The sequence below is a fragment of the Leucopleurus acutus genome (genome assembly GCF_964270905.1).
Source record: "Leucopleurus acutus genome assembly, chromosome: 1".
In the NCBI taxonomy this organism is placed as follows: domain Eukaryota; kingdom Metazoa; phylum Chordata; class Mammalia; order Artiodactyla; family Delphinidae; genus Leucopleurus; species Leucopleurus acutus.
The window spans coordinates 30,280,394-30,305,390 of record NC_139142.1 but is presented as its reverse complement, the minus strand read 5'-3'; the positions used below and the strand labels follow the sequence as shown (position 1 = coordinate 30,305,390).

At 39.9% G+C, this 24,997-nt stretch overlaps 1 protein-coding gene across 1 annotated transcript in view; it reads left to right on the top strand.

The window, feature by feature from the left end:
• The window catches only part of SIPA1L1 (signal induced proliferation associated 1 like 1), a 377,254-nt gene that overhangs the window by 223,840 nt on the left and 128,417 nt on the right, over positions 1-24,997 (top strand). Inside the window, exon 6 of the mRNA XM_082844854.1 lies at positions 6,625-8,427. Within this exon, the coding sequence (XP_082700980.1) occupies positions 6,930-8,427 (1,498 nt within the window). The 5' untranslated portion in view covers positions 6,625-6,929. The remainder of the gene's footprint in view (positions 1-6,624; positions 8,428-24,997) is intronic.

Here is a 24,997-nt window from a genome sequence, read left to right as displayed (position 1 = left end):
ATGGTTGGAGGTTTAACATGGTGCAGTCTTTAATAATTAGTAGTCAAAATCATACTACATACCCAGATCATATTTTATTTTATTTTTTTAGTAACAGGATGATGTTTCTTTTTTTCTCCTAAGTTTTTTCTTCTGATTATAAAAGTTATAGTACTCATTTTAGAAAATAAATAATATAGACAAATACCAAAAAGAAAGAAAAAAAGAAATTATTCGTAATCTAACTATGTAACAACAAGCATTATAAATCCTTTGGTGAGCTTCCTTTGGCTTGTTTATATATCTTTACATAACTTTAAAAAGCATAGCTAAATTTATAACGTATATACCATTTTGTTTGTATCCTGAATTCTTCTGAAACTGGGCTTGTTTGTGCCCAGTTACATTCAATAGGATGCACTGTATAAAAATTTTTTTTTTAAGTTAGTCCATGGTCAAATCAGTTAAGAAATATCTTAGTTTAATAGTAAGTGTTGGGTTTTTGTTTTTCTTGTTTTTTTTTTTTAACTGTAGATTTCATGGAGCCTTAATATACTAACATATATTATCATGTCGTAACAGAGGTGATAGTGTGTCCCTGCCTTATTTACTTATGGAACCCTTTCTTATGAATTAATAACTTGGATTTGAAGCACAATTCAGGGAAAGTTGATAAGCCTTTCCCCCTGTATAGTAGGCATTTTTCGGTTGTCTCCCCTGACATCCATTTCTCACATGCCCTTCCCCAGATCCTGTTTGGTAATAGGATGATCAGTACTAGATCACAGTTTGCAGGATTGATGAATGACTTTTTAATGGATTTTAAATGAATATTAATGTACAAATTAGTATTTTCAAAACACTCACTACCTTCATGGATCTAGGCTGCTCTCTTGATATCCTGGGTGCCGGCCGTGGAAACTCCATGCCCCTGATGAGTTGGTGAGCTCTGATTTCTTTTCCTTGAAAGTGTTCATTTGCTGCACCTCAAACACTATTTTTCCCCTAATTATCCTAGTTCACTGTTACCTTCTACTTATTACCTTTTACCCTGCTTTTTACCTTTTCCTCCCTACTTCAAGCTCCTCACACCTAGCTCTTTGGCATTATATTAATTGCTTATTGCGTAAATTTTGTCATATTTAAATATGTGTTCGAATTTATTCTATTCTTTACTTTGCCAGCTATGGAATCGTTTCCGTACCCATCAGTAATTCCACCATGTATCTTGCTCCATACGTTTTTAATTTTATCACCCCACTTCTGCCATCAAGCTCACTGCCAAATTTTCCTGTTGTTTCCTTCACCCGCAACTATGCAAAGTATCTTCAAGCCTTACTAGGCCTTTGAAATGGAACTTTCTTCGTTGAACTTTTTTAGTTTGGAGGGTGGGTGGGAGGCAAATGTTATTATCTCTTTTGGTCCTCACTCTGTCCAAACAAGCACTTGTTTAAAAAATATTTATTTATTTAATTTATTTATTTTCCTTATTTATTTATTTATTTTTTTGGCTGCGTCGGGTCTTAGTTGCGGCACATGGGATCTCCGTTGAGGCAGGCAGGATCTTTTCGTTATGGTGCGTGTTCTCTTTGTTGCGGCGCTCGGGTTTCTCTACTTGTGGCGCTTGGGCTTCTCTGTAGTTGTAGTGTGCAGGTTTTCTCTCTCTGGCTGTGGCACGCAGGCTCCAGAGTGCGTGGGCTCTCTCATTGAGGTGTACAAGCTCAGTAGTTGTGGTGAGTGGGCTTAGTTGCCCCACGGCATATTGGATGTTAGTTCTCCCACCAGGGATCGAACCCGCATCCCCTGCGTCGGAAGGCGGATTCTTTACTGCTGGACCACCAGGGAGGTCTCCAAACAAGCACATTTTAAATTGCTTTCTTATCTCTAAACTCAAATGTAACTTTATCCTGTTATGTATGTTTTGTATCCATAACTTCTTTTTTCACTTTGGTAATTCCAGGGCAAGTTATCTGCATCTACTTTGTCTCCATCAGTGCTGTCTTTTTTAGGTAGTGAACATTTGGAGAGCAGGAACTAGATTTATCAACTCCTCTCTTCTCAGTCCTTCCTGCTTTTTGTTGAAGGGATAGAACGGAAATGAAAGAAGGGGGAAAGTCCAGTCTGAAAAGTTATGTGCTGATTCATAAAGCTTAAATTATCCAGGACATTGTACAGAGTCGTTTGTATGTGTTTCAGGCTAACTTGAAAGAGTGAGGCGTCCTTCTATCTGAGATGTTACTTTTATGTAATGTGAGTGAAATTCAGGAAAGCCAAGAAGGGATGTAAAGAGAATTGTTGGCCTTCTTTGGTTATCTTAGCTAATCTAATGTTCAAGTACTGTGGTGTGATATTTCTGTTTTAAAATAAAGTTTCCTGTTACAATCCAAAGCAAAAATATTTATGGGTATTTTAAATCTGTGTATACAACTTCATAAACTATTTACATTGACATTTTCATAAATACTGATGTTGTACATCTGTGGAATCTCGGGGTATTTGTATAGTTATTCATCATCAAAATTCCTTCTATTGCCTGGAAGCATTGAGAGTTGGCCCTGTATTTGAGGCTGTACCAGTTAAGGAATCTAACAACATCCCATTTTGGAATATGGAAGTAATTGATTAGGAATGCTACATCTTTTTAGTGAATGTAACATCGTATTGCAGATTATTTCAGGGCAGGAACTGTAAGTTGTTGGTTTTTTCTTTCCTTCCCACGTCTTCTTGTGTAACCTTTAAACTATTCTTTATGCCCTTGGCATAAAGAAAGTTTCCCATGTTGTTCCTTTCGTTTGGTTCCTTCAATTATTTATTGTTCTCACTTCCTTATCACCCAGTTATTTCTTGGAAAAATTTTATTTTCCCATTTTTTCTGCTTGTTAGTTAATTCATTGTTGAAAATAGATAAAAAGGGAAGATATCAAATGAGCACGTGCATATATTTTATTTGGAGTTTAGGGGAGAGGGTCATGAGAAGAAATTTGGAGGTAACTGCATAGAGATAATAATATTTAAAGCTGTGGGTACCTATGACATCACCAGACAGTAGTGGCTACCATGCAGGTATCTCCCGAAGTAATTTCATTATTCTGCTTCATTCAGTTGCACAGGCAGCTGATCCAATGAAGTCAACACCCTGCTCTCCAGAGTTAATATCTTTGCTCCAGTGTACCCAGGCCTGCGATCTCATCCTAATACACTCGGTGCTCAAATGCATCCTAATGCTGATACCCTTTACAGCCCCTTCCAAAACTCTGAAGACTGGTAAGAGAAGTAAGCCAAGCATACCCCCCTGGAATCACTAGCTTTTGAATGGAGCCCACCAGTGATCCTGAGGAATGAGCCAAAAGAAAGAGGCACCAGAAGTTAAGGAGACCGTGTTCATCATGGAGGCCTAGAGAAGACAGAGTTTCGGGAAGGAGGGGGAGAGGTCAAGAATGTAAATGTCTCAGTGAGCCAGGATGACAGGGACTGTTTTTATACCTGTAGCTTCCCTTGGAGGGAGGGACTGTTTCCCCAAATATCCCTAGCACCAAGTGTGTGGTCTGTGTTCAGAAGAGAATGCAGAAAGGCTTAGGGTGATTTAGAGGAGAGGGGGAGGTACTTCTTCTGGAAGAATGGTATTATCAGAAAAAGCTGATAGATTACCTGGTGATAGACCTTGAGTGATGGAAAGACTTTCATCTACTAGACGTTGAACACATCTTCGCCTTTTCTTATAGTTTCCAGGACCTCATAGAACTAGACTGGTATTGGTATTCTAGGTAAATGGATCTACCATGGAGTCAAATAGTACCTAGAGCTGTAAAATTAAATATATAACAAGGATATTTCTTAAATAGTTTACTCTTTCAACAGATGGAGGTGACATGCTGTAAATTAGTATTGCCCTTCTATTCTGTCGTTTTTTTACCATATTTAATTATGCTTAGGCAGGTTTGCTGATAATTAGGAGAATTGCTAATAACTGTCAGCATATGTTTGCTCTTTCCATCAACCCCGAGGAGTAGGTTTTAGGTGTTATTGATGTGTCATCATATTACACACATGGATGGCATCTTTATTTTCAACTAGTACTTGAATAAATGCAAAGCATATATGTTTGTATAGATGCTACTCTGTGTCTGAAGTTTCATATTGTGCCTAAAGGGGTTTGTTGCTATAAATAAGGACGGGAAGGAGGAAGGGAAAGAGAAAAGGAAAAAAGGTCCTCATGACAAGAAAAGAAAATCTGTTATTTAACTTAGTTGTCCATCTTGAACCTCCTTGGTTTTTACAGGTCATTAAACTGTGGGTACTCTCTCCCCTATGTGCCCGTCTATATTTTGACATTAAAAGATAACATTGAATTATTATTATAATCAAGATGTAATAGGAGTCTTGGCATTTCTTTAAAATTACAAAGAAATATAGTTATATCTGTATAAGGTTTTTTAAAACCCATTAAAAAACACAGGAAGCATATGAGATGGTTCTGAAAAGGTGTCCTGTAGTAGTGACGATGAAGAGTGGAGATTTTTCAAGTCAGTGCTATTTACTGTATTTTGGTGCTGGCCTTCAGTTTCCTCCTACAATGGATATAACTTCACATATCCTAAAAAAAAGACAGTCCTGCAGTGAACTCTATTCTAAGGGAAAGGAAATGTGGAAAGAGAGTTTTTACCCCAGTGGGATTGGTGCATTGGCCTTTTAGCGAATGTCCGTTCTGGGAATGGTAGGTGATTTATTTGCATTTCTGTGAGCTTGTGAGAAGCATTGCAAACATCTGATTTTCATAAGAATCTATTGAGAATTATTTTGTATGTCAGTGTATTCTTTCTTTGAAAGCCATTTCACTGAAATAAACAGCTGCTTTTCCCCTAGTTCATTACAAAATAGCTCATAAATTGTGGTTTGGGGTTGTCAATTTTTTTTTTTTTTTTGAAATAGGCTAGTGTTTATTTTGCATCTTGCTTCAGTTGCCCAGTTTCCTTCCATCTTATAAGGAACACTTCTTGAACCTTGGCTGTGGCCACATGGGCTGCCTTCAGATTCAGCAGTTAGCACATTATTCCACTTGAAGGTTTACAGTTCAAAAGGAGCCTGGACAGTTCCCAGATATAAAGTCAAATCATAGCAATCTGACGATAGAAGTATCTAGAAAGCTCAAAAGCCAGGTTTAATGGGTAGCTGTGCAAAACCATTATCCCTTTCACAAAAGATGGTGAAGAGGAGAGAGAGGGAAAACAATTGGCGTTTCTGTGCCAGGCTGGTCTGAGCAGCCCGTGCGAGCCCGGCTGGAGTTCAGCTGGCCCTGCATTCTGCAGGCGGCCGTACGTTTTGAAACACCCCTAAATGTTCCAGCCTTTAAATAGCAGCGAGTCTTCTAAAATGATGCTGCATAGCGCAGGAGAAATTAAAGCGGCTGCCTGGGAGGCAGGAAGCTGACTAGCGAGATGCTTAATTACCGTGGAAGTAAGTGCTTGTTGCCGGGGAGCGGAGCACAGCGAGCGCGGGTCGGCCTGGGTGTCAGCCGTGATTTGTAGACAATGCGGCCCCGGCAGCGCAGTGCTGGTTCAGCAGCATCTTTCCAAACATGCATTTGGCAGGAATTTAAAGGCCACCTCTTGTGTAATTTGTGGAACCTTGGAAAAGGGTGCGCTGCCTTTATTTTCACGACGAACGCAACTATGCAGGATTTTGTGCTCAGAATTTGTGCCTCTCTCCTCCTGCTTGATGTGCTCCCGAGGAAGTTGGGTTTCTTCACCTGTCACCTGGAAGGATGTTAGCAGTTCTCTGTCGTCGGCTGGGGGATATGGAAAGGTCTGTCCACAGCAGCATTTGGTTTCTGCTGTCTTCATAAATTAGTGCCAAAGGGTGGGGTGGGTTGCAGTGTGTAAGGAAATGAAGGCATTTTGCTAATGAGCAAAATGTTTCTAGCTTTAAGGGTAGATGGATCTCAGAGCTTGGGAAGAGGTGGTGGAAAATGCTGGATGCATTCTGAAATACTCCTTTGGCATAGTAATAGAGGGAAATATAGAAGCGTGCTAATGGGTAGAATGGCTCCGGGAAAACCCTTTTTATTTTCTCTCTATTGTATTTGCTCTTGCCAACTCTTGTTAAGCCTTTGTAAAGAAACAAAAACACAAGTTTGGATTTTGAAATACAGAAGAGGTTAAAAAGTGAGTGTTGTGACATATTCAGTAACAGAATTTTTCAATTTTTAGTCTTGTTAAAAAACTGTACGTTGCTCTAATTATCGAACTCTGTTGGTTATGCCTTGAACTTCTGGTCAGCACAGTGGTTCATGATATTCTACATTATTAGAGGTCATTGGAGTCTGTACGTGGTCTTTACTTGGGCTAGGAGCCTTGATATCCTGGAACGAGATCCCTCACCCCCCTTCATAGTGATATGAAACAGTTCAATTGATCTGAAGTGTTAATAGTCTTTTAAAATATATATAGTTTAAATGATGGATATTATTAAATGCTTTCACTTTCTTCCTTCCTTTCAAGCCTGCTTTACTAAAAAGATGGGTTGTGAACTGTGAGTCACAATCCATTAGTGAGTCTTTTATTTGCATGTGTCTGGTTTTGGCAATTGCATGTTTATTTTTAGATGTATTTATCAAATGCTAATTCCAATTGTCCTTGTCTCTTTTAGAGAAAGCATGGGATTATGGCAATCACAGAGTCCCAGAGATACAAGTTCCATTCAGTTTTTTTCTGAAAGAAAGCCGTCTATCAAAGTGAAGCAGAGGAACTCTTGTGGATTATAATGTTTTGAAGGGGTCTGGATTTTCAGAGGTTTGAAAATAAGGCATTGTTTAACCTTTTAATTGGAAAAGATTAAGATCTCATGCAACTGATGTATTTTCTGGGAGCCATTCTCCAAAAGGGAAGTGCACATTTAAAACTTAGGTATGATGGTCCTTTCTGCAGGGGTTTAAGTCTGATTGCTTTTACATCATGACCAGCTTGAAACGGTCTCAGACAGAAAGGCCGGTTGCCACTGAAAGGGCGTCTGTTGTGGGCACAGATGGCACCCCCAAAGTCCACACGGACGACTTCTACATGCGACGCTTCAGGTCCCAAAACGGCAGCTTAGGGTCATCAGTCATGGCTCCTGTAGGCCCCCCTCGAAGTGAAGGTTCTCATCATATAACCTCGACCCCTGGAGTCCCAAAGATGGGGGTTCGGGCAAGGATTGCGGATTGGCCCCCAAGAAAGGAAAATGTAAAAGAATCTAGCCGTTCAAGCCAGGAAATAGAAACCTCAAGTTGCCTTGAGAGCATGTCCTCCAAAAGCAGTCCTGTGAGTCAGGGAAGTTCTGTAAGCCTCAATTCCAGTGACTCGGCCATGTTAAAAAGCATACAGAACACACTGAAAAACAAGACGAGGCCGTCGGAGAGCATGGACTCCAGATTTCTCATGCCTGAAGCCTACCCCAGCTCCCCCAGGAAAGCTCTGCGCCGGATACGGCAGCGCAGCAACAGCGACATCACCATAAGTGAACTTGACGTGGATAGCTTTGATGAATGTATCTCGCCCACCTACAAGACGGGGCCGTCACTGCACAGGGAATACGGTAGCACATCTTCAATCGATAAGCAGGGAACGTCCGGAGACAGCTTCTTTGACTTGTTAAAGGGCTACAAAGACGACAAGTCTGATCGAGGTCCCACTCCGACCAAGCTCAGTGACTTTCTCATCGCCGGTGGGGGCAAGGGCTCTGGTTTCTCCTTGGATGTCATAGACGGGCCCATCTCACAGAGAGAGAACCTCAGGCTCTTTAAGGAAAGGGAAAAACCACTCAAGCGGCGTTCCAAGTCTGAAACCGGAGACTCGTCCATTTTTCGTAAATTACGCAATACCAAAGGTGAAGAACTTGGGAAATCGTCGGATCTTGAAGATAATCGATCGGAAGACTCCGTCAGGCCCTGGACGTGCCCAAAGTGCTTTGCCCACTACGACGTCCAGAGTATATTATTTGACTTGAACGAGGCGGTTATGAACAGGCACAGTGTAATTAAGAGGAGAAACACCACCACGGGGGCTTCGGCAGCTGCGGTGGCATCCTTGGTCTCGGGGCCTTTGTCCCACTCGGCCAGTTTTAGCTCCCCGATGGGCAGCACGGAGGACCTGAACTCCAAAGGAAGCCTCAGCATGGACCAGGGAGACGATAAAAGCAATGAACTTGTAATGAGCTGTCCGTATTTTCGGAATGAGATCGGTGGAGAAGGGGAAAGGAAAATCAGCCTGTCCAAATCAAATTCTGGTTCCTTTAGTGGATGTGAAAGTGCCTCCTTTGAGTCTACCCTCAGCTCCCATTGTACAAATGCAGGAGTGGCAGTACTTGAAGTGCCCAAGGAAAACTTGGTGTTGCACCTGGATCGAGTGAAAAGATACATCGTGGAACACGTGGATCTCGGCGCATACTATTACAGGAAGTTTTTCTATCAGAAGGGTGAGTAGAGATCTTTTATTCCTTTCATTTTCTTTTGCCATACTTTCTGAAAAAGAGTACTGTCTATTAGGATTTTTAAGCAGCGTGATGTAAGATTTGCATGAATGCCTTCTCCTGATGGTGAAAGAGTTAAATAGTTACTTGCTGCCGTGTATTTCCTTTTGCATTTTTGAGTTACTTCCTCCTTTTAGATACATTAAATATCTTGTATTGACTAGCTTATGAAATATTAATTTTTTTTAAAACCTTTGATTTAATGGATGAAATTGTAATCTTTGTGTAGAAGACTTGCTGTGTCACCTTTAGGGATAAATGTCATATAAAGTTAAAAATATTATAAATATAGCTTTTTTTGTAAGGGTTACTAAAGCAATCTTAATGCTGTTTTTCATTTATTTAGCACTTTTACAGTTAGTACGGGGCCATTTCTTTTCTGCCTCAATGTTCTCATCAGTGAATGGGAATTATAATACATTCCTATTCATTTCACAGGAATTTTAGTGAGAATTAATTTTGTTATTTGACAAAAGTGTCAGAGCCAGGAATCAAACCTAGGTCTTCTAGATTTGAGTATAAAAGTCACTGGAGTGAGAAGTGCTGTTAACATGTTGGTGACTTCCTTTTCCGTTTTGTATGGGGGAAAATATATACCTATATTGTTGGATTGTACTGTATTTGAACTGTATTTGTATACGGTTTTATCTCATGCTTGTAAGAAAACTCTGTGATTCATTGAAAAGTAGTTTAAATTAACTCTTAAGAGCTTTCTAATAGTGTTTTTGAGCAGCATTATTAATTGAAGAATGAGTTTGTCACGCAAGCACCCAAGCTAGGAAACAGGATGCTTGCCGAGCAAGGACATACACCTGTGGTCCGCTAGCTAGCTCAGTAATTTCTGCATTGAGCCCAAGTGAGAGGCCCCCTGTATGCAAGCTACTAGAGCAGTTTTTGTTTTCCCACCTACTGTTTGGGGGTTTTGAGTCCTGCTTAAGTCCTTTTGAGATTTATTCTTCCGAATGAAGTTTCATTTCTAGTACTTCATTCTGGTACTCTAGCTTTATGACAGTGCTTCCTTTAAAATAAAATTTATTGTAAGGTTATTACATGGTCATCCCCATTCACGAGAGTTTATTGACCAAAAGAATCTTGTCTTGGTGTTCAGTATCCATGTCTCTTAAACATCTATGGCATAGATCCTGAAACCAATATGATAATGAAAATCCCAAATTCATTTGTAAGCCTTTTTTTTTTTTTTTTTTTTTTTTTTGCGGTACGCGGGCCTCTTACTGTTGTGGCCTCTCCCGTTGCGGAGCACAGGCTCCGGACGCGCAGGCTCAGCGGCCATGGCTCACGGGCCCAGCCGCTCCGCGGCATGTGGGATCTTCCCGGACCAGGGCACGAACCCGTGTCCCCTGCATCGGCAGGTGGACTCTTAACCACTGCGCCACCAGGGAAGCCCTGTCAGCCGTCTTTATTTTCTCAGCATAACCTTCTGGAGTTCAGATTTTAGAAATCACTTCTTTCTCATTCTGTCCGTTGGGCTACAGGGTTTCTTGACCTTGCCACCTTGGCATTTGGGGCCAGATAATTCTTTGTTTGGGGGGATGTGTCATATGCGTTGTAGGATATAAGATGTTTAGCAGCATCCCTGCCCTCTACACCCCAGATGCCAATAGGTGCCCCCAACTGTGGTGACCTAAAAAGTCTCCAGTCATTGCCATATGTCCTCTAGGAAGTAAAATTGCCCGTAGCTGAAAAGCCCTGTTTTGTGGAACCTGGGGAAGTTTTCCACAGGTGTTTGTGAGCTGTCTATAGGTGAGGCCATCTTGCTAAAGAACTGACACTCCAACAGGAGAAAGAACATGTTACTTACAGTCTTTGTTTATGTAGTAGTTGCTCTTTTCCCGTTAGGCAGTGTGATCACATTAATGATGAACATTTTGAGTACTTACTGTGTACCAGGAACTTAGCATTTGGTATGACATGCATTTTCTCATTTCACCCTCTCCATGCCCACTGGGGTGTAGGTATCGTTATCGATGGCATTTTCCTGATGAGAAAACTGGGGTGTAAGTGGCTGGTTTTAAGCTGTTAAGCTGTCACGAAGCTAGTAATATTGGAGCCAGGATTTCACCTTTGGGGAGACTGACTAGAGTCATGTTCTTGACTGTTTTGCCTTGATCTCTATTATATTAGACTAAAGGGAAGGAGTATATTTTTATCTTTAAACCTGGTAAAATTTTGTTCAACGTATTTTATCTTTCAAAAGTAAGGAATAAAAATTTGAACACTTATATTCCAGAGTTCATCCAGCTTAGGTCATAACACTTCATAAATTTAAGAGCAGTTCATTGAAAGTAGTTTCTAATTTAAGCTACCCTCTTAGCTTATAGCTAAGAGAAAGGTAGCTTAAGGTAGTTTAAGCTACCCTCTTAGCTTATAGCTTAGAGAAAATACCCTCTTAGCTAACATAATTGGAACAAGTTAACTGAAAGAAATCATTAAGACAGGGAATCAAAAACAAACAACCCAATCCAAAAATGGGCAGAAGACCTAAATAGACATTTCTCCAAAGAAGATATACAGACTGCCAACAAACACATGAAAGAATGCTCAACATCATTAATCATTAGAGAAATGCAAATCAAAACTACAATGAGATATCATCTGACACCAGTCAGAATGGCCATCATCAAAAAATCTAGAAACAATAAATGCTGGAGAGGGTGTGGAGAAAAGGGAACACTCTTGCACTGCTGGTGGGAATGTGAATTGGTTCAGCCACTGTGGAGAACAGTATGGAGGTTCCTTAAAAAACTACAAATAGAACTACCATATGACCCAGCAATCCCACTACTGGGCATATACCCTGAGAAAACCAAAATTCAAAAAGAGTCATGTACCAAAATGTTCATTGCAGCTCTATTTACAATAGCCCGGAGATGGAAACAATCTAAGTGTCCATCATCGGATGAATGGATAAAGAAGATGTGGCACATATATACAATGGAATATTACTCAGCCATAAAAAGAAACGAAATTGAGCTATTTGTAATGAGGTGGATAGACCTAGAGTCTGTCATACAGAGTGAAGTAAGTCAGAAAGAAAAAGACAAATACCGTATGCTAACACATATATATGGAATTTAAGAAAAAAAATGTCATGAAGAACCTAGGGGTAAGACAGGAATAAAGACACAGACCTACTGGAGAATGGACTTGAGGATATGGGGAGGGGGAAGGGTGAGCTGTGACAGGGCGAGAGAGAGGCATGGACATATACACACTACCAAACGTAAGGTAGATAGCTAGTGGGAAGCAGCCGCATGGCACAGGGATATCGGCTCAGTGCTTTGTGACCGCCTGGAGGGGTGGGATAGGGAGGGTGGGAGGGAGGGAGACGCAAGAGGGAAGAGATATAGGAACATATGCATATGTATAACTGATTCACTTTGTTATAAAGCAGAAACTAACACACCATTGTAAAGCAATTATACCCCAATAAAGATGTTAAAAAAAAGACAGGGAATCTTTCAGAAGTATATGTACTCAAAGTATTTTATTCTCATTAAAATTTATAATAATAACTGTATATTTGCTAAACTCTTGTGAGAGGCCGAGGGCGTTTCTTTCACAGTGATTCTACTATTTTGAATTCTACATTGTGTGAATAGTATAAACCATAAGAGCAAAAATACAGACACTAGCAAAGCCATCTGAATCTTACGGAATCTGAGGTTTCAGAATTTTTTCTCATTTTTTTATAGGTCTCGCCCACATCTAATCCAACAGCTTTCCTTTAGTGATTGCTTTTATGAAGTCTTTCCAAAGCCTTCAGTTTAGTTTTTAATAGAAACAAGATTTATCTCTTGTACTCATATTCCATCAGCTTTCATAATATTTAATTAAATTTCATAATTACAATAACAAGTCAACTGGCATAAACAGGTTTGGGAAGACACAGCCGATTCTTTGTCAGCACGGAGTCCCAACTGGTGGGAGCAGAAAGTGTGTGTGGCACTAGAGATTGCCTGCTGGTGCCATTGGGCATTTATCATTGTGGTTTACAGAGGGGACACAGAGCAGTAGTTAATACATGAAGCTGGTCCAGTGGAACGCAATATCAGAGAGCGCCTGCTGTGTTTTCTTAGGCTATACGACTTAGAATTTTCAAATTAGGCAGGTCATTTGTCACAATGTGATAAGATACAACAAATTATGGCTCTGAATGACATCACTTGAAGCTGAAATTAACACCCTTAAAGTATAACTGTGTATTAAAAAATTTATATAGTATCTAAACCTTTCTTAAATTTTATTTTCTTGAAAGATAGTTTATTTACAATGTTGTATTTTCTGCTGTACAACAAAGTGATTCAGTTATACATATATATGCATTCTTTTTCATATTCTTTTCCATTATGGTTTATCACAGGATATTGAATATAGTTCCCTGTGCCACACAGTAGGACCCTGTTGTTTATCCATTCTACATATAGTAGTTTGTGTCTGCTAATCCCAAACTCCCACTCCATTCCTCCCCCATTCCCCTTCCCTCTTGGCAACCACAAGTCTGTTCTCTATGTCTCTGAGTCTGTTTCTGTTTCATAGATAAGTTCATTTGTGTCATATTTTAGATTCCATATATAAATGGTATCTGTACTTTTCATCACAGTATAAAATAGAGTTAGACAAGTAATTCTGTCTTATTTTTAATATACAACTTGATTCAGTGAAATTAGTGCACTAACTCATTTTTCCTAATCAGAACCTGGAAGTGAGTCATCTTGTTGAAGGAGTACGTCAACGTCAGATGTAATTTATCTTCCAGCAACATAGAGTAGCACTGCTTACCTGGTTGTACTACAGCCTCTTCATCACCAGATATTTTCCATTCTGCCATTTAATGAATTCCTGACTTCACTGTGGCTAAGTCTCTGGAGGGAAAATATTCACTTTACTGAAGTGTATATTGTTGACATTATATGTAAAATTTAATTGTATTAGGCTGATGAAGCTGCCATCACTTTTTAATATTAAATTGTTTTTATGAACATCATTGTTTTGCAAATTTAGACTTGAGAGGATATTTGGCTCTATCACATAAGTCAAGTCCATTGCTGGAAAGATGCTGGCCCAGTAGAGGAATCCCACTGTTTGCATTTATTGAAATAAGCAACACACCATCAGTGTTCTTTCTGGTCCTTCCTCCTGCCCACTTCTCTTTGCTGTTTTGCCAATGTGTGTGGTGTTTTTATTGAGACTCACCTAGGATTAAATGACAGTAATAATGTAGCTAACATGTATTGTGTTATTACTTTGTGCTTTATGCAGACCTCCTCACATAATGCTCATAAGACCCCAAGGCAAAGTTGTCATTGTGATACGTCCAAGTGATACAACAACATCCTTCTTAGGCACAAACTAGGCAGTAGGATAGCGTCAAAATTAATCTGGTCGTCTCCCTTTGAGTACATATATTTTGTGTTTAGTTTTTACTTAGATAGTCACCATGATGAAAGTAGCAGTACAGGGCTTTTTCGGTTTTGCACTGAGCGTACAAGTGTCTGAGGCACATCCTCGCTGAATCCCATTCAGAAAGATGCACTAATGGAAAAGAGAGGAGCCCATAGGTTGCCTTGGCAGTGGTGTTTGTTGCTCCATTGATCAAAAGTGTTGATAGGCTTATCTGATGCCAGACAGGGTGTCACTCTCAAAGTCAAGTTATTGAAGATGCTGTGATAGGAAAGGGCCTCTTCCCCCTGCCCAGCGGCCAGGAGCAGCTGCCATTATCTGATCTGAAGCTCATCTGCAAACATTTTCCCACTCCTGAAGAGAAGCAACACTAATGCTCTGCACTTGATTATTCTTCTGATAACTTTGAACCACCAGATTTGATTGTTCTTTTCTGGTTTACCTTCCTCCTCCTACACCTCCACCCCGCCCTACCCCACCATACGTGAGTGTTCGCACACCCACGCCCACACACCCACACCCACAAAAGTCAGGTTCAGCAGTCCGCTGGGCTCCAGGATTATCAGTTTGAGGACACAAACACGTTGGATTTCAGTTGGTCTCGCAATGTCCAATTTTCTGTATTTACCTCTCACCCTCTTCTTATCAGCTGTCTTTCACAATTCTTTAGAATATATGCACTGAACTTCACTTGTACTTGGAGTGACAGCTTTAGTGCTCTGATATATTCTCCAGTTGTGTTATCAGGAGCTGTTCATCTAGTTCAGTTTGTTAAATGAGCATCGTTAAGTACCTATTGTAAGTTTTAGTGGATTATCGTAGGGTACATATAGAACATCAGAGAACATCGTGCAGCTAAAGTTATTTGTAAAGCCCTGGCTTATTTTGTTTGTTTAATTCTTCTGTAAGTATAGCAACATTAAGCTTGAGGAAAGTACTATGGGATGCCTTATATAGCTCAGAGTTCTTTAAGGATGGCTATTCTGTGGTTAGTTTTTTGTGGACAGTCGTATTTCAAGGAAGTGGTAAACTCCAGAGTCAGCACGTCTGCTCTCCTGAGCCATGTTCTGCTCTTGAACTGAACAGTTTATTTCTGCCAAAACTAATAGGGAAAGATTTTATACATGTATAATAACTTATTGTCTTAATGCCCTTGTCTTTTATTTTTTCTTGAGAGCATATCAACTGTATTTAATTTGTTCAAAGGTAGCTCTCTAGTCATTTAACCCTCTTCACAGAGATCTGGGGCACTAAATAACTTCTTGAGAAACTCACCTAGGAGTGTTTTGCTGTTGTCTCTTCACCTGTTCAGGGTTTCTGGTAGCAAGAAGGCCATTCAGTAGGAAGGTTTGCATGTCTGCTCTTTGGAAAACAAGCATCCTCTCCTCTCTTGGCCGTGATCTCTCGAGTCCCATCACTGATCATCTGGACTCTGATGTGTGAGGCGTTTGGGATTTCATATTACCTGAGCCATCTCCATGCAGAGGTTTGTGAAAGCTGGTTAAAAGGGCATGTGCCTCAACTGCTCCTCTCTGTTTTGTTTTTAAAATCAAGCTAGACCGGCCCAAGGCCACATTTGCTCAAACACTTGACTTTACTCAAAGTCATCTTGTAAAGATCCAATCATATAGAAACAGAATGTGCTTTTGCAGTAAAACTGATGATGGAGACACTGGCCATTTGGTCATCCTTCAGCCCTTTAGGAAGTTCCACGTGAGATATTTACTTTAGAATCTGATGCCAGGAATTGTTTTCTGGTAGCTACCAAATGCCTGCCTTTCTAATGACAGGTGTGTTTTATTTGTTTGCTTGTTTTATTTATTTATTTATTTTTACTGTATCTCCTGTTTTACCTCAACTCCCAGAAGCAGATTTGATGCTCCAGTTTTATAACCTTCATTAATAACACATTTGTTTCTACTTTTGTCTTTTATTTTCCAATTTCTGTTTCATTAGCACAACTTACATATTTCCTTTATAATGAATGACCTCAAAAAATTCTTTTTAGAAAAGGTAATTAGTATACATTTATATCCAAATAAAAGACCTCTGTTCCCAGGCTGTGTCTTCAGTTCTAGCTACGTTTCTCACTCTCCGTTACCTGCGTCCACCTGGTTGGTTATCTAGTTGGCAACTCGAACCCTGGGACACAAATTTTTTGACTTCATTTTTCTCCCTGAACAAGCCTCCCATCCCACATCCTTGCCCTCGTGCTGTAAATGCCACCATTATTATCAGTCACTTGGATTTGAAACACCAAAGCCTCTTTGTTGCCTCTCTTCATTGCTCTCAACCTCCAGTCAGTTGGGAAGGCCTCTTGAGTCTACCTTCGAATTGCTGCTAACTTCTGTTCTCTGTGTCCCAATCCCAGTTCTGTCACTTCAAGCCGGCGTTACCTCTTGCCCCAATTCTTGGCCATTGTCTTAGTCTCTCCATCTCTAGTCCGTCCTACTCAAAATGCAACTTCTTGTCTTTGCCAAATACAGTCTAATCACATAGCAGTTTACATTTTACATGATTGCATTTATGATTTAATCATGTAACAAATACATTATTGGTCAAGTCCTCTGAGAAGCAGGTGTTGAAACAGTATAGGCGTGCAAGTGGTTTGTTAGGGACCTGGGGGTAACGCCTGTGAAAGAAGAGGGCAGAGGAAGCAGAAGTTAGCAGGGAAGGCCTTCAGTCCGCAATGCAGGTCTGACACCATGAAAGTAAAAGGGAAAAGAAGCAAAAGTGGGCAGGGGGAGCCTCAGCCCACTGTGCACATCTGGCAAAGTCTCAGCCAACGCCATGGAACGAAAAAGAGCATTAGAGAAGTCATCTGTTGGGCAGTAACAGCCAGGCCCTGTCACCCCTGGCATGCTCAGTCCTGGGGCTGCCCAAGAAGAGTGTGGCTGGGCTGGAAAACTGGAAGATCCAGGGATGCTACAGCCAGAGACTTTCAGCTAATTGCATTTCTTGTGGCTGAATGCGTTGTGAGCCCTTTCTGGAAGGAGAGATGTTAAGTGTTGCACCTCTGTGGCTGCCACAGGTGCATGAGTGCCTTCATCATGCTCGGCACGATTTCGGACACTTGGAGTGAGAAGTAAAACGGAGCACCTTGCTTTGTGACCGCCTGGAGGGGTGGGATAGGGAGGGTGGGAGGGAGGGAGACGCAAGAGGGAAGAGATGTGGGAACATATGTATATGTATAACTGATGCACTTTGTTATAAACCAGAAACTAACACACCATTGTAAAGCAATTATACTCCAATAAAGATGTAAAAAAAAAGAAAAGAAAAGAAAAATAAATCTAAAAAAATATAGAGCACCTTCATGAGCTTACATTCTGGTGGAGGGAAGCAGACAGTAAACAAATCAAACAAAAGTATATACATGCTTACTGTGAAAATTAATAACGCAGAGTTGGAGAAAGTAATCCCTCTCCTAATTCTAATACTTTGATTTGTAATCTTCTCTATCTTTTCTTTTTTTTTAAATTGAAGTACAGTTAATTTACAATGTTGTGTTAGTTTCAGGTGTACAGCAAAATGATTCAGTTATACATACATATAGAAAGATTGATACTTTTTCAGATTCTTTTCCATTATAGGTTATTACAGGATACTGAGTATAGTTCCCTGTGCTCTACAGTAGGTACTTGTTGTTTACCTATTTATATATAGCAGTTTTTATACGTTTCTAAATCTTTTCTTACTCAAAAATTTATTATCCAATTTACTATTAATGAGTGCCCTTCATATTTTTTAAGTAGTTTTAAAAATTAACAACTGCACATTCATACATTTTATTTGTTATGACTTAATGTTTATTAAGCATCTACTCCATGCCAGCTACAGTGCTCAGAGGCAGAACAAAAGCAAATAATAATTTTTCTAGTTTCTTTCCCTTAAGTGATCTGTATCTTCTGAGTTGTATTTTCTGTTTGTCTTTCATGCTGTCGGTTTTCCTTAGTTGTCCAGTAATCTTTGCCACATTTATGAACAAAGGCCAAGGAGAATTGGTGTAGGTGGCAAGCTTCCCCTGCAGCGCTGTGGGTCTCTTTCCCTAGCTGGCCTGGGGAAGTGGAGGAAGTGAGGGCTAGCACTGGAAAAGTAGTGAGACCCCCTAACAGGGGAGAGTGTGTAGACTGAGAGGGTAGTGAACCCGGTGCAGATAGAAACCCACATGGGCGCCGGAGTCAGGAGGGCTTTATTGCGCTCCCCTCCTGCCTTTCCTCCCGCCCGTGCATCAGAGTGGGTTGTTCTCCCTGTGTCTCCTGGGATTCTGAATAACCTGCTCCTTCTCAAAGATGCAAGTGCTTTCCCACCACTGTTCCAAGTCACCCTATGCCCTGGTCTCTGCCCAGGGCTTCCTGTGGCGCCCTGGTTCATAACCAGTCTAAGCATTCCTTGAAGGCAAGGACCACAGGTTAGGCAGGCTCAGCAAACGTTTCCCAACTGAACGAATGTTTGGTCCTGATGCAAATTATAGAATTTATTGCGTTGAGGAGCCAGTGTATCTTATATTTATATATAGCATCAGGTAGAGGCAGGGAGGGCCCACTGTGTACATGACCTTGTGTTATACTCTGGACACCAAATAGTACGTTACAGTTCCTTTTCCTCTCTTTTCAGGAAATGAGACCACAGATAAGTCTGTGTGTGGTCATGGTGGTTTTGTGGAAATTAACCAAGACCACCAGTCGATCCCCATAGACCCAAAACACAATTATGGAGACTGATTTTTACTGTTGTAAACCTTCTTAGACACAAATGATGGATGCTAAAGTCAGTGGATGACAGTTTGAGGAGAAACAGGAGAAGAAGCAGGATTTACATAATCTCAAAGTATCTCCCCAAAGATACTTGTAAACCACGAGGAGAAAAATAGTAACTTTTCAGGGAAGAAACCTGTCACGTGCCACCTTAATGGAATGAATCAGGTTTCTTTCATGAACTCCATGAAATGATGCACTGAGGTTACATCATTTCTGTGGTTCTCTTGCACAAAATGCATACGTTAGTCCAATCATGTGAAACCACCGGACAAACCCAAATTGAGTGATAAATACTGTTCAGAGGTGTCACGGTCATGAAAGACTGTTACAGACTGAGGAACTGTAACAGACTGCAGGAGACTAAGGAGAAATAATAACAATTAAGTACAACATGGGATAATGAATGAGATTTCAGAGCGAAAAAGGCCATAGTGGAAAAACTAGTGAAATTTGAGTAAGATCTTTAGTAAATGTTAATTTACTGATTCTGATTAATGATGACTGTACTATATGTAGTTACATAAGATGTTAACATTGGGGAAGACTGGGTTAAGGATATATGTATTGAAATGCTTTGTACTATATTTGCAACTTCTCTGTAAGTCCAAAAGCAGTCAAGATAAAACGTAAAAAACAAAAACCTTCAGGTACAGTCGATAACGGCAGCTGACATGAACCATCCACATGAAAATGGGAACGCTTCCTCAACTTTGTGTGTCAACATGCCTCAAGGCGAATGCCATGCTTACTAATTCCTATACCCAAAGAATTTCTATGCTCTTTGTTTTGCAGTTTCGAGGACATAAGGGCCCTTTAGATCTGTTATTTCAGTACAAGTTAACATACAATAAATCCTGCCACCTATTTTTCAAATGCACACCTCATTATTAACTTCAGACACCAGTGAGCCACCAAAATTAGGTGCTCAAAACATACTTGCTTTATTGTACCACTTGCTTTGCTTATCTTCTCTTGGAGTTCCCTGCTGTGTACGGGGAGGTCATGCATCTGAACTTCAGGGCAGCAAGAGGAGAGACCTCCCTAACTGCATTCGAGTCAAGTAGAAGCATTCAGTGATGTAGAAGCATCAGCAGAAGCAACCTCAGCAACCCATATCGACACAAGTGTGTGGGCTGTGCCGAGTTTTTGAGACACATTGCATGGGCTTCACCCTCATGAGTGGCAGTGACTTCGGCCTTGACTGAATTTCTGACTGTTTCTGAGGGACTTCCTTTCAAACCCTTCAGAAGCATTTTACACAGACATCTTGCTGCAATATCCCTAGTAAGGAGATACAGAAGATTTTTTTAAATATAAAGACATTGAGTTAGAGACAGGTGTTTCATTATAATCTCTTTCATTTGGATGTTAATTTTTTTTTTCCTGAGCTGGCATTTGTAACTAACATTAAACTTAAAGAGTTACATTAATATGCAACCTTGTAAACTATGCTTTATATACTCTTTGACCATTTGCAAACCAAATACATTTTTTATACTTATAAAAATCTTCCTATTGTAAAAGTCACATATATTCATTACAGAAAAATTAGCAACTATAGCCAATTAATCATGTGATTACTACTGATTTTATTTCTCATCTTTTTTTAATACATATTCATTTCTTAAGTAAAATAAGTATCATTAAATATAGTTTTATGTATTTTTTTCATGGTTCCATAATTGGCTATGCCATCATTTATTTAAAGTTTTCCAGCTGTTCTATATTCAGGCGTTCCAGTTTCTTATTATAAATCATTCTTACATTAGATCTTCCTAAGTGTCTTTTGATTGTTTGTTTGTTTTTCCCCCATTGACCCCTTTGGCAGTTTGGTGAAATCTATGGACTCTCCTTAGAATAATGTTTTTAAGTGCATAAAATAAACGTACAAAGCAAACCAAGCATATTAAAATACAATTGCAAGAGTGTTAAAAATTTTGTGACATACTATATAGATGCTTCTTATTGCATTAACAAAAAGATCTAGCATCAGATCTGATAACTACCATAATTTCAAAGTTGTGATGAGCATAACTGATATTTTGATATGTCTGCAGCAACTGTAATGTGATATGAAAATGTATGTTTTCTATTGGCATCAAAGTCACATGTACAGCTAATATTACGGTAGTTGGCTGGCTCATTTACAACTAACAGAAATGCTACGTTTCATTTAGAAGTTAGTGAAAATAAAGGTATAATTTTTTCATTCAAGTTCATGGACCCCCTAATTTCTATCCATAGACAAGTTTAAAAACCTTGACCTTACATAAATGATCTTGTTATGTAACTTTTTTTCCACATGTCCAATTATTTACGTAAGGTAGAGCCCTGGTGTGAACTTTATAGGAACCTTGAATTTTATTGCCAAATTTTTCTTAAGAAAGCTTAAACCAGGAAGATCCAATTGATATTTTAAGACTGTATAGTGTTTAACATTTTCTTGACTCCTTTAAATATTTACAGTTTTTATTTTAGACCATTTATTATAGGTCCAAAACATTTTCATTTCTTTGATCACTCATGAGATTGAATTTTTTAAAATATAATTATTGGCTATTTGTCATAGACAATGGCCAATTAAAAATCTCCTGTTTTGACACTGATACTTTTTATTTTCCCTTTGTTTCAATTAGCGCTTTCTTTGTACTGTTTTTCTTTAACCATTTGTATGCAATTTATTAATGTCGGTCTTAGTCTACTTTTTATTGGCAAGTTAGGGGGCTACTGGGGGCTGCTTAGTCATGTGAGACTTTAAGCCTAACAACTTCATGTAATTTTGGCAAATAGACCAACTTACCTTTTAAGAGTTACCTATGGAAGGATGAATTGGAACTTCAGAGTACTGTGCACTTTGTAAATGTGGCAATTACTCTTATGCAACCATAATTATAAGCTTAGTGGAGTGCTTTGGGACAGAATTCTGGCCTGTGGCCAGTCCTGTGTAAATGTCCCCATCCATTACTCTGACCTGCTTTTGATTATGATGCGAAGTCCTAGGCTATTTAGTTCTCATGGAACCTCCACCCTTATAATTAGGATGAGCCCTTTGGGGACCAGAGACAGAACCTCTGAGTAGTGCTCTTCTTGGAAAGAGCCATTCATTCATTCATTCATTTAAATTTTTAAAAACTTTTAAAATTTAATTTATTTTTGGCTGCCTTGGGTCTTTGTTGCTGCTCGCGGGCTTTCTCTAGTTGTGGCCAGCGGGGGCTACTCTTCGTTGCGGTGCACGGGCTTCTCATTGCGGTGGCTTCTCTTGTTGTGGAGCACGGGCTCTAGGCGCGCAGGCTTCAGTAGTTGTGGCACGCGGGCCCAGTAGCTGTGGCGCGCAGGCTCAGTAGTTGTGAAACACGGGCTTACTTGCTCCGCAGCATGTGAGATCTTCCCGGACCAGGGCTCGAACCCATGTCCCCTGCATTGGCAGGCAGATTTGTAACCCCTGCCGCCAGGGAAGTCCTCGGAAAGAGCCATTTAAACAGTTGGATCCTTATTACCTCCACTTTGGCAAACCTGTGTTTTCATTTTTAAAGCAGAATATGCTGTTGCCGCTTTTTTGTGATTTTATTTTCCTTTCCTTCTTTACAATTAAAATGCCAGGCTTTTAACTTTTTTTTGCCTTTTTGCACACATGCTTATCCGCAGCTTGAAACTGGGTGATGTGACTGTACTTGATCTAATTACTTGGGGCTTTGAACTATTTACTATGTCCCCTCTGTAAAAATGTGAAAAATTTATTATTTATTATTGTGACTGTGTCAGCCAGAAATATGGCTATTTGTGTGGAATGTTCTAGTGATAGCAGAACTAGGCATTGGTGCTCTTCGTACCATCCTTGTTAAAACTCAAGAACTAGAACTAATAAGAAAACTTCAGGCTGAAAATTTGTTTAGGTGCTAAAAATGAGAAATGAAGGCAGCGGAGAATCAGGCATGTAAGGATAAAACATGAATATTGGTCCCTTTAAACCCGGTGACAAGGGCTTCCCTGGTGGCACAGTGGTTAAGAATCCACCTGCCAATGCAGGGGACACGGGTTCGAGCCCTGGTCCGGGAAGATCCCACATTGCTGCGGAGCAGCTAAGCCCGTGCGCCACAACTACTGAGCCTGCACTCTAGAGCCCACGAGCCACAACTACTGAAGCCCATGTGCCTAGAGCCCGTGCTCCACAACAAGAGAAGCCACTGCAATGAGAAGCCCGCGCACCTCAACGAAGAGTAGCCCCCGCTCGCCGCAACTAGAGAAAGCCTGCGTGTAGCAATGAAGACCCAATGCAGCCAAAATAAATAAATAAATTTATTAAAAAACAAACAAACAAAAAAAACCCCACAGTGACCCCTTGGCAATATAGCACATCAAGGAGTAAAGCTTTATGTGTCATCTGGCTAGTTAATCCCTTTAGGCATCACATTTTATTTAACTAGTTTTTATTCACAATACAGTTTTAGAAACGTTTGGGAAGATAATGTTAGGTGTAATGGCTAAGAAAATGAGCTTTGGAATTGGTACTTAAAATAATATGTTTGAGTTCTGGTGTTGCTGTTTACTAGTTGTGGCTGGGAAGTGACTTATTCTGTCTAAATCATATTTGCCACATCTGTGAAAAGGAAGGCAAAGCCTGTATTTTCATGGTTGATGTGCGTATTAGAGTGCTTGGCAGAGTTCCTCACTTTGCTGCATTATATCATTCTAATGGGGTGATTGCAATACTGGTTTTTGGCATTCCAGTAGGCTGGCACAAAAATATCATTATTTTTGGTGGTGTAATCCCTGTATTTCAGTTCATCCATCAGCAGATTTAACCACCCTGCTTGAGTCTCCAACTCCTCTTTCCTTTCCCTTTCCTCCCTCTGACTTTCATCATCAAAGGCTTCCTGGCCTTTCTTTAACACTTACCATCTGCATCTCCCCTGTCCTTGTACCCCTTCTCTCCCTTCTGTCCCGCCACCCCCAAAAAGACAAAGCAGATTGTAGGTATGGCTGGAAGAGCTCTCTGCAGTTGATGGATAGCACCGCCAGCAGAAGGCGGAGGTATATGGCTGGTAGGAAGAAATAAAACATGCTGCAGAGGGGAGCAAGTACAGAAGTGCTGCCCCAAGCCCGTGGTCCCAAGAGGAAAGTACCGCAGTCCAGTGAACTTGAAGGACAGGCAGCGGCAAGAGTGGCCAGAAGGACTGGACACAGGATATCCCTAAAAGGCTGGGTTTTAAGTTTAAAAAAAAAAAAAGTCATGTGTCTTGAGATCAAAGTTTAAAGACTCAAAAATTCTATTTAAGGTAATTTGCTGAACCAGACTCCTCTATTGGCGAATTATACATTGCATTCGGATTTTGAACTGAAAAAGTTGTGTTCGTGTAGAAAGGATTTTTGTCTATACTTCTGTAATCCTCAGAAGCAGAAAAATGGATGGTGGACCAAAAAGCAAGGCTTTTATTGTAAGAATAATTCTTACTCAAGTTGAAAGACTTTTTGAACAAGTAGAGTCTGAACATGATATTAGTGAATTTAACACAGGAAGCCAGACCAGAATCTCCATCTCTACTGACGAAACTGAAATAAAGATCAAATGGAAATGCTTTCTTGGAAATAATAGCTAGAGCTCTTTTTCAGTAAAAAAAGATTGATGTTTCTGCACAAACACACAAATAAGTTTTTAAAAGATCTTCCTGGAGTTATCAAATCAGAGATGGGTTTGTATGAACATAGAGTCTGAAGAAGGTGTTAGAAGTTAGTTTATAATGATCTCATCAGCATTCCCCCAACTCAGAAATGTACTTCTTCAGTAGCTGGGGAAAAATCGCACAAAAATATAGCCAGGTGTTGAGGACGACACACACAAAAAAGTTTAAATGATCTTTAATTTTTTTTTCATTTTTAAATCAATATTCTTCATTTTTATGTAGGATTTAGTTTCTTTTTAAAATAACGCTATTATTTTATCTGCCAATTTATACTCAAATGATTGTGTTTAATATTTGTATTTTTATAAATTTACATTTTTCTGTTGTAACATTTCTAAATTTTTGTAGTTGAAATATATTAAATATTTGGTTTCTCTAATCTGTATTTTTATGAATTCTTTTTTTTTAATTTATTTATTTATTTATTTATTTTTGGCTGCGTTGGGTCTTCATTGCTGTGTGCGGGCTTTCTCTAGTTGCGGCGAGCAGGGGCTACTCTTCATTGCTGTGTGCGGGCTTCTCACTGTGGTGGCTTCTCTTGTTGTGGAGCACGGGCTGTAGGCACACCGGCTCAGTAGTTGTGGCTCGTGGGCTCTAGAGCTCAGGCTCAGTAGTTGTGGCACGCGGGCTCAGTAATTGTGGCTCACGGGATTA